General features: G+C 36.1%; 1 protein-coding gene across 3 annotated transcripts in view; it reads left to right on the top strand.

The window, feature by feature from the left end:
* The window catches only part of LOC150085283 (protein RER1-like), a 105636-nt gene that overhangs the window by 73470 nt on the left and 14992 nt on the right, over positions 1 to 17174 (top strand). For all 3 annotated transcript variants that reach the window (XM_090373129.1, XM_090373126.1, XM_090373127.1), the window contains one exon: positions 10305 to 10383. In XM_090373129.1, the coding sequence (XP_090229255.1) occupies positions 10305 to 10383 (79 nt within the window). The remainder of the gene's footprint in view (positions 1 to 10304; positions 10384 to 17174) is intronic.

Genomic DNA, 17174 nt, shown 5'->3' with positions numbered 1-17174 from the left:
ACTGGTAAAATTTCTTCTGCCACACTGAATATTTTCCACTCTGTGTATTCAGTTTTTTTTTTTTTTACAGGGAGAAGTTAGAAAATTCAAATAATTTTGATATCAGCAAATCTCAAGGTTCTAAGAGCTTTTCTTTAGTTCTTAAAACCTGTGCTCCAATGTGAAAAAGTTGACAGAACTCCCCATTTGGCACCTTTTTTACACTTTCATTCCACTAGTGCATTTTCATCTGCATGGAAATTTTCTTATATCAGAGAATTCTTCTGACCACATGCATTAATTAGTCAGCATCCATTCATAATAAAAATACAAATTCACCATACTAACTTCTATATTTACACTCTGGAACAACCTTCTTTCATATGTATTTCTGGGAAATTAAAACCTACAGAAATTAAGCATTAGGTTCTTCAGTTTTTTGGCTCTTGTCTCTTCTTGATTTCTAATTTTAACAACCATTTGCCATTGGCATCCTAAAAAATGGATGGGGACTCATCTAACCATCCCTTAAATGCATTGAGATATCAGATCATCTCAGAAAAACAAGTTTCTGATAATAAGACATTCTGCTCTGCTAATCTACTCCATTAGTCTGTATAGACAAATATTATATTCTTTTTAGTTGTTTAGTGTTTAAGAGGTATGCTCAACCTGCAGACTTAAAGTAATTCACTTTATGTTAGACAGCCTATGGACATGTAGCCTATGGCCATGTTTTAATAATATTCAATTTTTATTTATTGTGTTCTTATGATATTTTTGTACTTCCTCAACATTTAACATTTTTGTCATTTGTATTATATTATTACAGCCATATAATAAGAATGTTTTTTAGTATAATAATAGTATTATATTTTTGTATTTTTTTTTTTTATGAGAACCCCAAACACGAGAGGTATTATAACCTATAGTACTTAGTACCGTGCTTGGGTTGGAGGTTGAGAAGACGAAAGAAGATATTTGTTGATATTGGACTTGAACTTCTGTAGATTGTAATTTTCAGGAAATACGTAGGAAGGAAGGTTGTTCCAGAAAACGGCAGTTGAATGAATAAATGAGGAAGATGAAAAGTTGGTTCTGTGGGTTTGAAGTTGGACAGTAAATGGATGTTGGCTGGTGGCGGCACGTGTTCGGACTCTTTTGAAAGAGAGAGCGGGAATTATAGAAGCCAATTCAGAAGAACAGTGCCCATGGAAGTATCTGTAGAAGAGGCATGCAGCAGAAACAGTGCGTCTATGAGACAGTGAGTGGAGAGACTCTGTTAGAGATGAATCATTAATTAACCTAACTGCCCTCTTCTGAATGGAATCAAGAAGCCTGAGAGAGGTTTTGGGGGCACCACCCCAGATGTGGGAACAATATTCCATGGCACGGCGGATTTGCGATTTATACAGAGTGAGCAGCTGTTTGGGAGAAAAGTAACGCTGAGAGTGAAAGAGAAAACCAAGTTTTTTAGATGCAGAGGAAGCAATATTTGTAATGTGCTTATACCAAGAGAGATTAGAAGTCAGGGTAATCCCCAAAAGAGATATATCATTTTGCCTAGAAATCGGAGTGTCACTAAAGATAAGCATAGGAGCAGAAGAATCCTTTTTGCGAGATATAAGACAAGATTGAGTTTTAGAAGGGTTGAAATCAACTAAGTTGTCTTTGCCCCACTGGAGAATTACCTGAAGATCGGCATTTAAGGAATTGGCAGCAGATTTTCGAGAACTTGAAGCTGATTGAGCTGGACAAGGTTTCTCAAAATGGAAAGTTGAATGCAATGTGCTATCATTGGCAAAACTATGGATAGGATTTCCAGTCAATGGAAGAAGGTCATTGATATACAAGAGGAAAAGAGTGGGGCACACCGGCATTAGTGGAGAAGTTAGAAGACAGAGAGCCATCTACCATCACCCTCAGTGAGCGATCAGAGAGAAAACTGGATAACCAATTACTAAAAACAGTTGGCAAACCATAAGATGGAAGCTTGTTTAGAAGACCTTTATGCCAAACACGATCAAAAGCCTTTGAGATGTCAAGAGCAACTACTTGTGTTTCACCGAACCTTTCCATTGAATTAGTCCATAAATGGGTAACATAAGCCAGAATATCACCAGTGGATCGACACTGACGGAATCCATACTGGCGATCGTTGATCAGACGGAAGGTTTCTAGGTAGTTTAAGAGTTGGCGGTTAATTGATTTCTCCATTACTTTAGAAAGAGTAGAAGTAATTGCAATGGGACGATAATTGGATGGGAGGGATTTGTCACCCTTTTTAGGAACTGGCTGGATATGAGCAAATTTCCAAGCAGAAGGAAAAACACCTTTGGAATAAGAAAGTGAAAAAAGGCGGTAAAGAATAGGAGTAAGTTCAGGAGCACAGGTTTTGAGAACAAGTGGAGAAATACCATCAGGACCTGGAGCTTTCTTAGCATCAAGATTCATCAAAATGGGGTTTGGAAGACTGCAAGTGGAAATGGACATCGTTGAGATTAGAATTGAGACCACGTATATTTGTGAAATGGATTAGGAAGTCCTTGGGAGGTTTAGATCTTTTCGCAGATAAGCTTGCTCTATTATTTTGACAGTAATTGGTATTTAATTGTTACCCATAAAAAATTAAGCTGTAAATATAAGCACTGATAAAAAAAAAATTAACTCCTATTTTTAAAAATGTTTAATTTATGGTAAGGAACTATTTTTGGTCTGCAACCATTAGGTTGGACACCCTTAGTCTGTAACATATACTTTTATTTTTGCTTTTCCATTTCTTAAATTGCACTAGATCAGAGCTTCTCAACCTGTCCGTTGCAATGCCCTGGGGAGGTGCCGTAATTTACCAGTGGCGTCACTGACAGTGTAATAGTTTATGTAAGATTTCCATGGTGAATATTAAAAATATATTAAGAACGATTTTTTTACTGTTAAGATATCTACTACTATTTGATCTGTATTATATTTTTCAGGCTGTCTTGCCTGACCAATTTGATTGGATACTATGATGCAGTCACAAAGGAACTGGATGCAGGGAATAACTTTGATATTATATACTTGGATCTTAGAAAGGTTTTTGATACTGTTGCACATGGAAGACTGCTGCACAAATTGGAGCAGTGTGACATTGGAGGCAAATTGCTGCTGTGGATAAAGGGGTGGCTGAGGGGAGAAGACAGAGAGTGGTAATCAATGGACACTGCTCAACGTGGACTAATGTTATTAGTGGAGTTCCTCAGGGTTCAGTGTTGGGTCCGTTGTTGTTTTCGGTGTTTATGAATGATACTGATGATGGGATATCAAGTTTAATGTCCAAGTTTGCAGATGATACAAAGGTTGGCAGGGTTGTTAAGGACACCACTGACGCTATGCTGCTGCAACAGGATCTGGAAAGGTCGAACAGATTGGCTGAGAGGTGGCAAATGAAGTTTAACATTGACAAATGTAAAGTACTACATATGGGAAACAGTAACCCCAGAGCAACGTATCAACTTCTGCGGTACTACACTGACAGTGGTGGAGAATGAAAAGGACCTGGGGGTAATTGTGCAAGCAGATATGAAGTTCTCTGAGCAGTGCAGACGAGCTGCAAGAGTAGCTCATGGTGTCTTGTCAATGATATACAGGAACTTTTCTAGCAGGGATAAGGAGGTGATTATTCCCTTGTATAAGGCAATGGTTAGGCCACATCTTGAGTACTGTATACAGGTCTGGAGGCCTCATTTCAAGAAGGATGTAGAGCTGCTGGAACGAGTGCAGAGAAGGGCAACAAGATTAGTGAATGGAACAAAGGGGTGCTCTTACGAAGAAAGGCTTAAGTTTTGCAAATTACAGTGTCTGGAGACTAGGCACCAGCGAGGTGATCCGATAGAGGTGTATAAAGCCTCGAATGGTTTGAGCATGCTCAATGCTGATGGGATTCTTCCTCTCGCTCAGAATAATCACCTGAGAGGGCATAAATTCAAATTGAGGAAAGTCAGATGTAGGATAGACGTGCGGAAATTTGCCTTTAGCCAGCGAGTGGTTGGTTGGTGGAACAGACTTCCATCCCTTGTCGTGGAAGTTGATAGCCTAAATAAGTTTAAGGCTCAGCTGGACAGGTATTTTGAACGAACAGAGGGGTGAAGTGGAAGTGGTTTTTTTTTTTTTTTTGGCTGATGCTTTCTTGCCTCAAATGCCTCTACTAATGCTAATGCTAATGCTAATTATTAATGTAAATAATTATAGAAAATATTTGGGGTATTTTTGAGGAAGAGAACGCATCGTGTTCCGTGACTTCATTCATAGGATCTGGTAACTACGAGCGATTGGTTCGTGTATTTTGCACATTATTTGACCTTGCATGAGTCTGAACAAGGTGACAGTGGAAATCTGCTCGAGGTAACTGCATATTCAGAGTACAATCAGCCTTTTGGTCTAAGTGTACATGTATTTCTAATCACATATGAACGTCAACATTTTACATACGGTGAGTAGTGCAGTTTATATTAGACTAGTGTTGCACATATGTTAAAAGTAACTATATTAAAAAAAACCAAAAAAACCATAGGGTTACGTTACATCGTTGTTTTGTGTTTTTCAATCTATTATTTTTTTATAGTTGACCATGGCAGAAAAAATGTTTAATGTGAATAAAAAAGCAAGCACAAAACATCATATTAATGTTTTTTAAGAATAAAATAATATCCTGATTATTAGTTCTTGTATTAATAATTATTGTATTAACATATTAAAAATAAAAATTGCACAATTATAGATGTTTACTTCAAGGGAGGTGTCCACTCAAAGTTTGAGAACCTCTGCACTAAATGTTTGACTTATTATTATACTGACACATATTATTATACATACAAGTTTCATCTTGACTGTTAGATGTGCTCTTCTTTTATCTGTGTGCATTATAAACAAGAGCATACCTCTTCCATACTTTTGCAATATCTGTCGTTTTTGCATGCATTGTTCATATCACATTCAATTGATAATCCTTAAGTTAGAGTGCTGTTGTGTTTGTATTATTCCTATTATGTCAGCATTTGTTGTTTTTTTCCAGTACTTTCAATGTCATCAGATTTATTTACTGTCTTGGTGGTGTTTAACATATAAGCAAATGTCTGCCTCCTTGTACCCTTTCTTACTCTCTTTTTGTTTGTGACAGAACCTGTCCCCATCACTTCCAATTGTAAGTATATATCTATATACACTGAGTGGACAGAAATCATGGGAATACCTACTACCTAGTAATGGGTAGGCCCACCTTTTGCCTGGATAAGGGCAGTCATGGTAAAGTATTGAGTCCACTAGTTCAGGAAAGCATTCCACAGGTATTTCCATTCATGCTTGCTGCACCGCTTTCTATAATTCCATTGCATTCCTGGATGGAGGATCCAAAGCTCGAATGGACCTTCCCGTAGCATCCCAAAAATGCTCCACAGGTTTCATGGTGGTAAAACCTGCAGAATGCTCTTTGAACCATGTTCTTGTCACCACAGCTCTGTGGGGAGGACAATGCACCTCCCCACAGCTCTGTGGGGAGGTGCATTGTCTTGCTGGAAGAGTCCATTACCCTGTGGGTGCAAGATGACCATGAAAGGATGCAGGCAAGGATGGACATGTGACCTGGACCGTTCAGAGATGTGTCTAGACCATGGGTCCCTAAACTTTTAGAGAAGCGGGCCACATATGAATTTTTGGTGGACCCGAGAAAGTTCCTAATTACTGAAACTACGTTCTCTGCACAACTTTAATGTTATGCAAAGAAACAAATCTGTAGATATAGGTAGAAACAAATTTTTACCTATATCTACAGATTAAAAAATAAATCAATGGATATGTAATATAACATATACCAGTTTGTTTATATCAAATTTTAATTACTTATTTATTGTACTAATCACAAAAATACAGTTAGTAGTACAACGAAATTATAATTAAAGCAATGAATGTGGTCGTAGAGTGCGACTAAGTTTCGTAATATCAGGTTTTAAAGTACTATTTCCAATTCTTAAAAAGTCATGTAAACGTAGGTCAGTTAGACGTGATTGTATTTTTGATTTTACATATTTCATTTTTGAAAAGGTCTGCTCACATATATGTGTACTTCCAAAAATTGTTGTAACCTTTCTTGCAAAATTTTTAATTTTTAGGTAATCTGAATCAGCTAATGTTGAATAAAATTGAATTAGATTGAAAATCTACCAACCCTAATTGTAAATTCTCATCAACGTCATTGACGGGTACGTCAAATGGATTAAAAAAGTTCAAACACCTTTGAATTATTTTTAAATTCACAAAATCTAGTTGCAAAATTTTCCTACCACAAACTAACGTTTTGAATGAAATTTTCAGTGGAAAAATTACAACTAGCCATATTTTTAGATAAATTATTGCAACATGGAAAACAAAAAATTATTCCAAAGTAGCTGACTTAAATAACTTCCTTTTTGTTTCAAATGCTTTGACATTATAATACGTTGATGTTTGTGTCATCCTTGTAGTTTCATATTAAGAAAATTCAGTATTCACATATATCTGTTAAAAATTTAAGGTTCTACAACCATTTTAAGTCTGACAGTTCCGGAACAGGTTTCAATTTTTCATTCATAAATAGATCTATTTCGATCCTAAGTTAAAAAATCGCTTCAACACGGTACTGCGACTCAACCATCATGCTTCAATGTGGTATAACAAATCACCATATTCAGCCTCAATAGTTTCAAGAAAATTTTTGAATTGCTGATGATTCAGACCAGTCTTGCAAATAAAATTTACTGTTGATATTACACTTGACATGAATGAATCTATGCCCAAAAATTTACTGCACTTTGTGCGGAAAATTTTTGGTTTTTTAATATTTTTACTCAAGATATTTATAAAGCTGACCCATGAAACCAATTTTAATACTGACCATAATTTTAGTGCCGTCTGTCGTAACTGCTGATAGCAAATCCCAATTCAATTTGAGGCCGTTGATTGCTTCTGACACAGTAAAAAATATATTTTCACCTGTTGTTGTACCTTTCAAGCCTTTTAATGCAACTAACTCTTCAGTTACTGTAAAATTTTGATTTACACCTTGGATATAAATTAGTAATTGAACTGTATGACTTGTATCTTCACTCTTATCAATTGCTATTGAAAAATGTGTGAATTCACAAACTTTTTCTACGAGTTGATTTTGAATGTTGGCTCCTAAATCTTCAATTCTTCTCGTTACAGTTGATGATGATAAACTTAGATGCAAAATTCTCTACTTTCTCAGAACATACTTCTGCAATTGCCAAACTAATTCGTTTTACAAATTCTCCATCCATAAAGGCTCTTCCTTCTTTGGTAATGATTTGGGAGGCTCGAAAACTAGCTCTAACTGCAGATAAATTTTGATGAGTAAAAGTTCTAATCTTCTGTTGTTAACTTTGAAAAGTGTGTGTTAGTTCTTGGAGTTTTTTCTGTCGCAAAGCTCCTTGAAATTTATAATTTGAGACATGTTTTGTGGTGTAGTGACACTTCCCATTATATTCCTTGATCACCGACAAGACTTCATTTCAAATAAGACATGTGCAAGTATCATTGAGCAGTACAAAAAAGTAATTAATTGGCCACTGCTCATTAAAAACGCGACACTCCACATCAACTTTTCTTTTTTTTTTCAACATGATTTTTATGGGATCACTCGAATAAATAAAATACTCGTGAATATTGAAGTAAGTAAGCACTGACGTGTCTTAAAATTTTGTGAAATATTTTAACATATGAAGTTTATTATTATATTCTTATCACTCTTATATCATGTGAAATTAATAATATAGTTTATTAGGCTGTTTGTCTAATAAACTACATTATTATAATATAAGTATAATATAATAATAATATAATATAATAATTTAATAAGGTGATGTATCTTATTGATACCCATCATCAGACCATCATCATCAGAGTGGGGAAAACAAAAAGGGCTACAAATCTGAATATTTTAGAATATTACAGTTACAATTACCAATAATACAATTGCAATTACCAATGTTATAATAGAAAGCAGAAAATCTAAGGTAATACAAGAGTTAATTCATATCTGCTTCCTCTTGCCGATGCTATCAGAAACTTTGTGTATACAGGCTGCTAGCAGTTAATTCATAGCAGAGGGATTAACTTCATTGACCAATAGAATAGTGTCATGTTTTTATCTTGGATCCAGGGTTCTTATATACTAGAAGCCAGAGGTGACCATTGTTTCCATACTCTGAACATCAGGGTTCATGTGCAGGCTGGTTCAGGATCTTACCAATACCAATCATCAGATCATACTGCTGGTGCCAGGTTTTATCCTAGATCCGGGATTCTTGTGTAGTGAAGTTTATGGTGACTTTTGTTCCCATACTCTGGACATCAGGGTTGGTGTGCAAGCTGTCAAGGGATTAGGAAATCCCTAATTACTGTCTCTAATGCCTATTGTATTTAATGATAGGGTCAAGATTAACAGATTATTTTAACGATATTTCAAAGAATAGCTTTGTGTGGAAATAACAGAATTAATATCTAACACAAGACTAAGCTTACGACACAGAGGCGTGAACACTATTAATCAACCAACGAATGTTAAAATTATCTGTAAAGTATGTTTTTCATAAATTTTATTGTGATCTGATACAAACGTTAATTTTTACGATCTAATTGAAATATCCATGGCCCAGATAAAATTCTTTCACAGGGCATATTTTTGGATCACTGGTCTAAACAGGGCACACGTTGGAACCTCTGGTTCCAACATGTGCCAGTTGAACACACCCCAGACAAATTGTCCACCTGCTGAATAGTTCCTTGTTGACGTGATGCCGTATAGCTTCATGCAGTTTCTGCAAGATACGCACCCTTCCATATGCTCAAAACAACTGGAAACGGGACTTGTCGGACCAGGAGACCCATCTCCAATCATCCAATTTTCAGTGCCAATGTTCTTTTGTCCAGTTAAGCTGTAGAGCCCTGTGTCGTGGTGTTAGCAATGTAACTCTGGTGGGTCGGCAGCTCCCATAACCTGTTGCGGCTAATGATCACCTGTTGGTCTTGGTGGAGACGTTTCTGGCACCTCCCTTGAAGTCAGCGGTGATTTGTGCCACTGTTGCTCTCCAGTTGGCTGAAACAATGCGAGATAGACGTCAATGGCCACTTTCATCTACCACCTTTCTTTGCCCACAACACTGTCCACAATGAGATGTTATTCTGGAAATGGCATATTCCCGATGTATACTCTCAATACTGTCAAACGGGGATAGTACAATTTCTGTACCAGCTCTGTGATAAAGTGACCTTTGCATCGGGCACCCACTATCATCCCTCTTTCAAAGTCTTTTAACTTGAATTATCATCTACGTGAATGCATTGTGGCATACCTATATACCAAGCAGTGGGTTCATCCACTAGTGAGAGGGGTGACTGTGTTGCATTGCCCAGGAACCTGGTATTCCATAAATTCTGTCCTTTCGGTGTATAGATACTCTGCAAAAAATTTACCTCTATATTTTAGTAATCATTAAAATATGCATTAAAAATGTTTTTTTCCAGTCTTGATCCTTTTCAGAGCCCATCTCAACTTCTTTAATATTGTTTCCTGTACTGCTTATTATTACTTTTAATGTAATTGTATTTCAGTAGAACATTTAAAATTCTAATTTTGTCAGTACAAGTTGGGAATTCATTTCTTTCTTTCTTTCTTTCTTTTAATTATTATTATTTTATGAGGATGGCTCATATTTGACCTAAATATGATTCAACATTTGACTTAAATGTTGGGCCAGTGTTAGCAAATAAGATATTAAAATTCCTGGAGCAGAGACATATTGTCATTGCCACCTCCTACTGTAGTATACCAAGGGAATTGTTCTAAATTTATATCACATATAACAAATATAACTAAATGGGGGTGTATTTTCTTCAGAACATCCACTTTCTCATATGAAATTGGTGGCTCTGTATGCCTTTCCATTTGACTTTTTTTTTTTTTTTTTTTTTACTTCTGAGGAAGCACCTTGCAACACAAATTTTGCATTAGTTATGAAGTAAAGGACTGCATGATGGAATTTGTCATTATGCTAAGTTCTTCTAGACCAGTATCAAGAGGTTTCTGTGCTACTGGCAGTTTTATGTGATGAATGAACACAGGTATGTTGAATATTGACTACAATATCATGCAGCTCTTGTATGCTCATAATCTCTGGTTGAAATTTGAAACACACTTGTAATTGCTTTTATATCTTGAAAGTAAGATTAATTTTATTGTAAAATATTATTTCCACAATATAAATTGTAGTTTTTTGTTTTTATTTTTGTAGATGATGGGCCAACATTACCAACTAAAGCAAACGAAGAGTTTCGTCCATTCATTAGAAGGTTACCAGAGTTTAAATTCTGGTGTGTAAATTTTTCAGAACTTGCATTTGAATTCTAATCAGTACATTATTTTTCTGATGATAGCACTGTACAACATGCATTTTCTCCTTGGAGTAAAGTTTGGTGATTTTAGTGTATTTTTATGCTCTGATTACAAAAATGTTTCCAGATACGTTTCATCATCTGACTTTCTTTGACAAAAGTGCATTTGTGATTTCTTTAAAAAATATATGAACACTGAACATCTTACAAAGATTTTTTTTTTGTAGAGTGTCAAATGTGCAGCTGTTGGTCAAATTTCGCTTAACCTTTAGTCAGTAGATTGTTTCATGTGTTTATTGGTTGAAAAATTGCCATCTTAATTCCAGCCAGCTTTCTTACTGCCTATTGAATATTAGTTTTGATCTTTGTTTAATTACTCTCTCTGGCATGCCATAGAACAGCAATTTAATCTCTCAAAACTGTCCCAGTAATCACAATTTATTTTGTTATATGCTTGAGAATTGACTCTTGTCAATTCTAAAGCATATAACAAAATGTGTTAACACTTATTATTTGTTGTGTGTGAAATTGACTCTGTCAATTCTACACACATACATAATAAGTGTTTGCTCTAGTGATCAAGAAGGTATATGCATTATATTTTCAGTGCATGATTGGAGATTAGGATAAACGCTTAGCTTTTCACATATGTTACAGTTTGTTAGTTAGATTGTTGAGAGGATAGTTACAGGATTCTTGTTTATCAATGTCATTTGCCATTTTAATGGTATGAAGAAAGCAAAAGGGCCACTCAAGTGATTGCTATTTTTGTTTGGTTCATATATCTGAATTTTTTAAAACAAAACATTCTGTACAGTATCCAGTAGCTAACCAGTATCTCAGTGACCTGTAGGATGGACTCAGAAAGGAGGATCAAGTGGTGATCCACACAATGAATCGAATACTGTATCTCAGTATTCAATTCGTTTAACCAACTGTATCAGCGACCTTTCTTAATTTCAAAATCAGAATAAAATTATCTTTTTCAAGACCTGAACTTATCAAAAATCAGCTGAAGCCCTTAGTTTACAGATTGCAATGTTACAGCAGAAATTATGGTGATATTGTTAAGACAGTGCTAATTGCCTTTAAAAATGGGTTGTAATATCCTTAAGGTTATATTTCCAGCATTCATATTTAGATTTTTTTCCAGCAGATTTATGCTCTTAGTGATTAACTTGGTTTGGTTTGATCAAGAGATATCTGATAAGGAAAGAGATACTAGAGAAAGTAGAATCCGTATATGCCAGCTGAATGTTGTTGGAGATTGATCAGAGAAGCTCCATATGTCAGTTATAAAAGGAAAAAATTAAAATGTTTTGTGTTTAATTTGTTATATTATTAATTACAATGTAATTTTATTCTTTTATAAGTCTATTTTCCTTTCCCTTAGTGAGCAGGACAAAAATTTAAATTCAGCACATTCAAATTTGTTAGAATTACCTGTTTCTCTTTAACAGGGAGAAAAAACAAAATTGTACAGTGTAATGCATTGTCAGAAACCTAATATAAACTTGTCTAATTAGTCCAGAAACCTAAAGTGTAAAGCCATCTATACTTTCTCATGCATAATAATATACATCATGAGCTAAATGTCAGACCAAGTTAATTAACATTAGTTACACTGGTCTGTCGGATTATGTAAATGTAATAAATTGGTTTTATTGGCTTTCTCTGCCAATTAGTCCTGACTTGGTTCTTACTCTGGGGAGTTTTAGAAATTATGTACCATAGGCATTGTTCAGATTTACTTAGTATAGTGAACTCTTTAAAATACAGCATCCTTGGGAATTGAGAGGTGCTGGATTATAAAATTTTCCAGATTTTATAGAGGTATATCTATTGGTTGAATGGTTTTAAAGAGTACATTTCAATAACTATCAAGCACAAACAGCTGAACGTCTTTATATCTGTAAATAAGTTCATCTGTTTGGGCATGATAGTTATTAATAGTCATCTTTAAAATGATTATGCGTGATGAAAAGATAAACATTTTAAAGATGCAAACAGCAGGATTTAAACTTCATGGATGACACAGTGGTCTTAATTCTTACAGCAGAACAAACTTGCCTTTGTAATGAGTTAGCTAGATATTTCACAACTTTCAGCAGATAGCTTTAGCTGTATTACCATTTCAAAAGCTAATTTCATATACCGCATGGAAGCTCACATTGGGTGATACTGTATATCATGAAATAGCAATTTTGTCCGATTCTAATTTTCGTAGAATTGGACAAATGCTAATAATTTATTGTAATTTTTCCTTGTAGAGGATCTGCTATCTCATTATGGATTTAAAATAAACTTTGTGGATTTTTTGAAAAGGGTAGTATAGGCTGTTTTTGGAAATTTTAAAGGAATATTAAATTTTAAGAATATTATATATATATATTTTTTTTTTAACACAGAAGAATACTCATACCTGGGATTTTCTTCGTGGACGGCTGCATCTGGGAGAGGTGTAATTCAGAAGGTGTTGAAATTGCAAATTATATGGAAGGAGGACGAAGGAAAGGCCAGCTTTTGTCCTAAATCCTTGCATGGGGAGTAATTGTAGGCATAAAGGGAGATGATGTCCTGAAGCTTTTCATTAATACCATCTTCAAAGGAGGGTGAATATGTGTCAAGGCCATCTTTTATAGCCAGGGCACATTCCATTGCCGTATTTCAAAAGCATGGTGGGGGATTGAGTAGTTGGAAAAGGGTGAAGTAGAGTGGGGGGAAGGAAGAATATTCTGCCTCATCATATTACGCTTATAGTTTGGGAATTTGGAAATTGTAGGTGGTTTTTTTTTTTTTTTTTGAAAAAAAAGTTAGGAAAGGGACAGAAAGAAAAGGGTTTCACTCGGAAATTCAGGTGCATGACTATCCGTTCCCGTTAATAGAGGTCCTGGATTTGAAGGGGGTTTATGTTCTGTTATTAAAATTTAACTTATAGAATATTTGTTTTAGGTTCCATTCTTCAGAGATTATTATTGGCCTATGTATATTTATTGATTTGTTTGTTGATCTTATTGCTAGTGCCTCACTGGTTTCTAATTGAAAATTTGTGTTTTGTTTGTCAATTATTATCATGTTTTCGAAGGAGCGGTAATGTCCTGTGTCTAAGTGGTGAGCTAAAAATTCGGAACTATTATTTTTTTCCCGTTCGGTCTGTTTTTGCTTTATTATTTGCAGCTACATTTAAACTGCTTTTATGTTTTTGGATTCTTGTATGTAGCAATGTTCTTGTGCTGCCTATATATATGCAATTACAATCCAGTGCACAGGGGATTCAAACAGCAAACAAACGTAGTTTGTTTGCTGTTTGAAATCTTGTTTTTTTTTTGTTGATAGCTGAGCTTTTTAGCTATGTCTATAGTTTCTTGGAGCTGCCAAAGGCTAGATTTACTCTGGAACCTTTGAAGATTTTTTTCAATGGTTGTTGGTATGTTTCAATGTACGGGAGTCCTATCCATTGTTTTTTTGGAACTTCTTGTTTTGGTTTTTCTTTACTGCTTTTTTCGGCTGTATTTAAGGTGCTGTTTATGAGCCATTTTGGGTAACTGCTGTTGGAAAATCTATTCTTAAGTGTTTCAATCTCCTGTTTGTGTTCATCCTCCGTAGATGAATACCTGAAAGCATTGTTGAACTGGGCTGTTAGGATTGATTTTTTTTTTTTGTGAGAGAGGGGGCCACAGCTGTCAGAATATAATTCCCCTTATTGGTAGGTTTGTCGTGTATTTTTACGTTGATTTTGGTGGCATTTCTTATTAATGTTAAATTTAGGAAGTTGATGCTGTTGTTTTCTTCAATTTTAATTGTGAATTGTAGCCAATCATCTACATTATTCAACTCATGGAAGATGGTATTTATGGTGTGTGGTTTGCCTATAAGCAGACAATCATCTATATACCTTCCATAAACTTTAAGGGATGGGGAAGAGTACTTGGAAATGATGTGGTTTTCTATTTCCAGGAGGTAAAATTCGGAGAGATGTCCACTTATGGAACCGCCCATTGGTACCCCTATACTTGTTGGTAAAAATCTCTTTCATGGGTGAAATAATTCGCTGATAACAGTATATTTAGTATTAGTAATGGCTGCATGGTGCAAGAAAGCCTATGGCTTATGCTGCACCAGCCGAAAAAAAAAAAAAAAAAAAAAACCTGAATAAAACAATGATAATAAATAAATAAATAAATAAATAATAATTAATAAAAGGAAAGGAAATTAAACCTATCATCCTATGTGCTTCCCTGACCCGAAGGTACTATCCATATGACCTTTGAATTTCCCCAAACTGTCGGCCTCTACCACCCATGTAGGCAACTTATTCCAGTAATTTATAACTCGTTGGCTAAAATAAAACTTCCTGCAGTCCAATCTAAACATTTCCCCCCGTAACTTGAATTTATGTTCCCTAGTTCTAGCGTCATTTATAATCTTGAAAATTTTGTCCTCGTTCATTTTACTGCTGCCTCTCAGAGCCTTAAACACCACAATCAAATCTCCTCTAAGGAGATTGTTTGTGGTGTCTAAGGCTCTACCAGGGTTACTTGACGATGTTCCAGCAAATGTGAGATGCAACATTTGGTTTCAACATGATGGGGCGCCTGCCCATTATGGAAGGTGTTTTCATGACCATTTGAACAAGTGTTTTGGGCATCGATGAATTGGCCGTGGTGGACCTGTTGCCTGGCCCCCACACTCACCTGATTTATCGAACCTTGATTTCTTTCTGTGGGGGGAGCCCTCAAATCTATCATGTATGAATCGCCTGTGGAGACGGAAATGGATCTCGTGGTGAGACTCGTCTGCGCTTCTGCTACTGTCAAAGAAACTCCAGGTGTGTTCGACCGTGTGGTCGCCAATCCATGCTGCGTCGGTGTCACACATGCATCGCGTCTAATGGTGGAACCTTCGCGCATCTGTTGTAACATCTTGAAATGCATCCATCTCGTTACTCCATTGTTAATATTATGTCAAATAAATGTTTGCCACTAATTACTGTCTTGTGTCATTTCTGCTTCTTGTGCCTCTGCTACTACTTTCCCGTGACGTTTCCAGTTATGGGTTCCTATGCGATTTACATTCCTTTAGATGTTGCCTACCTCCCCTAAACATTACCAATATTTTTGAGACACCCTGTATAGTACTTCTGTTTAAAATATGTGCCTCCGTAGCCAGGTGGGCAGGAGCAGCAGTGCGTAGCACACGCTTCTTGATTAGACTGGGGTTCAAGCCTGTGACCACCAAATACGGAGAATGCGAAAAGGTCAGGGAATGACCATCGCATATCCCGGGAGCAATATGGCCTTAGTTGCTAACGTGCCTAAAAAAAACCAAATCTGTTTAAAATGCGTTCCCACTTATATTACTTTTTTATGAGTTCTGAGATGCTTGAAATAAATCTGGATATAACCACTCCTTTTCCTTTGGTTTTGGAAACTGGTGATAGAGATTAAATTCTAGGAATCATTTATTGTGCAGTGTGCTTACTTCACAGAAATTGTTTCTGTTGTAGGTGACATTTGTTTATTTTATATTTAACTCAAAATCTTCCCATTTATTGGTTTATTCACAAGCTCTTCTCACCCTTTTTTCTTTTTTTTAATTCAACATTATCTACTTTCCTTTCATCAATTAATCAGCATTGAAGGTTTTCAGTGTGGCATCAATAAATTTCATTAGCGGCAGGATCATTATTATTATAAAAAAATTATTATTAAGTTAATACAACTTCATTGTGTTTATTAGTGCTCAAGCTATGTTTAGCTCAATTTAATATAATATATATATACAAAGGGTACTAGGAAAGTTTTGCAATACAGCTTTGTTTATTTAATTTTTTCAAAGTAATTTCCTCTACATTCAATACACCTCTCCATCCTCCGAAACCAATCTTTAAACCAGTTCTGCCAAGTTTCACTAGGGAGTAAAGCACACTCGTTGTCCCAAGCCCGTAGAAAGTCCTCATCACTGGAAAACCGCCTCCCTTTTAGCTTCATTTTCACATGCGGGAACAGTGCAAAGTCACAGGGAGCAAGGTCTGGACTGTAGGGAGGGTGCTCGAGAAGTTTCAGTCCTGTCGTAGTCAAATATTCGGTGCAAGCTTTGGCGCGGTGAGCTGCAGCATTATCGTGATGGAGGTACCAGGTGTCCATTCTTGACTTTGGCCGCAGGTTCTTCATAGATCCAATGACTTTAGGCAGGCATTGTTCAGTATACCACTTAGCTGTGACTGTCTTCTGCGTGTCCAAAACGACACGTTCCACAATTCCACTCGATTTGAAAAATACAGCTATCATTTTCTTCTTTACAGATCGGGATTTTCTGACAATTACGGGTGTGTCGTCATCATCAAAGACCCAAACTTTGTTTTGAGCCTTGGTCGGCAGATCGTAATAGTACAGCCAAGTCTCGTCACCTGTCACGATGTTGTTCACATACCGAGATTGTCCCTTATCAAACTTTTTTAACATCTCCCGGCACCAAGTCACACGTCGTGTCATCTGCTCTTCAGTCAGTTGATGCGGCACCCAGAGAGAACAAAGTTTCTTCACGTGCAAATGATCTTGCAGAATCGAACGAATTGCTGGTGCATTTAGGCCCAAAGTATCCTCTATCTGTTGGTAGGTCACTCGCCTGTTTTCGTCAAGCATTTTCCTCACAGCAGTAACGTTTCCTCTGTAACTGACGTTCGTGGCCTTCCCGGCCTCTCAGAATCCTCCAGAGTGAAATTTCCCCTTTGGAATTCTCTATACCACCTGAATATCGTTGTACGATGT

The sequence above is a fragment of the Mastigoproctus giganteus genome, chromosome 5, assembly GCF_048544385.1.
Source record: "Mastigoproctus giganteus isolate SK-2022 chromosome 5, ASM4854438v1, whole genome shotgun sequence".
Taxonomy (NCBI): domain Eukaryota; kingdom Metazoa; phylum Arthropoda; class Arachnida; order Uropygi; family Thelyphonidae; genus Mastigoproctus; species Mastigoproctus giganteus.
The sequence above is the reverse complement of the archived record's forward strand: the minus strand, read 5'-3'. Positions and strand labels throughout refer to the sequence as shown.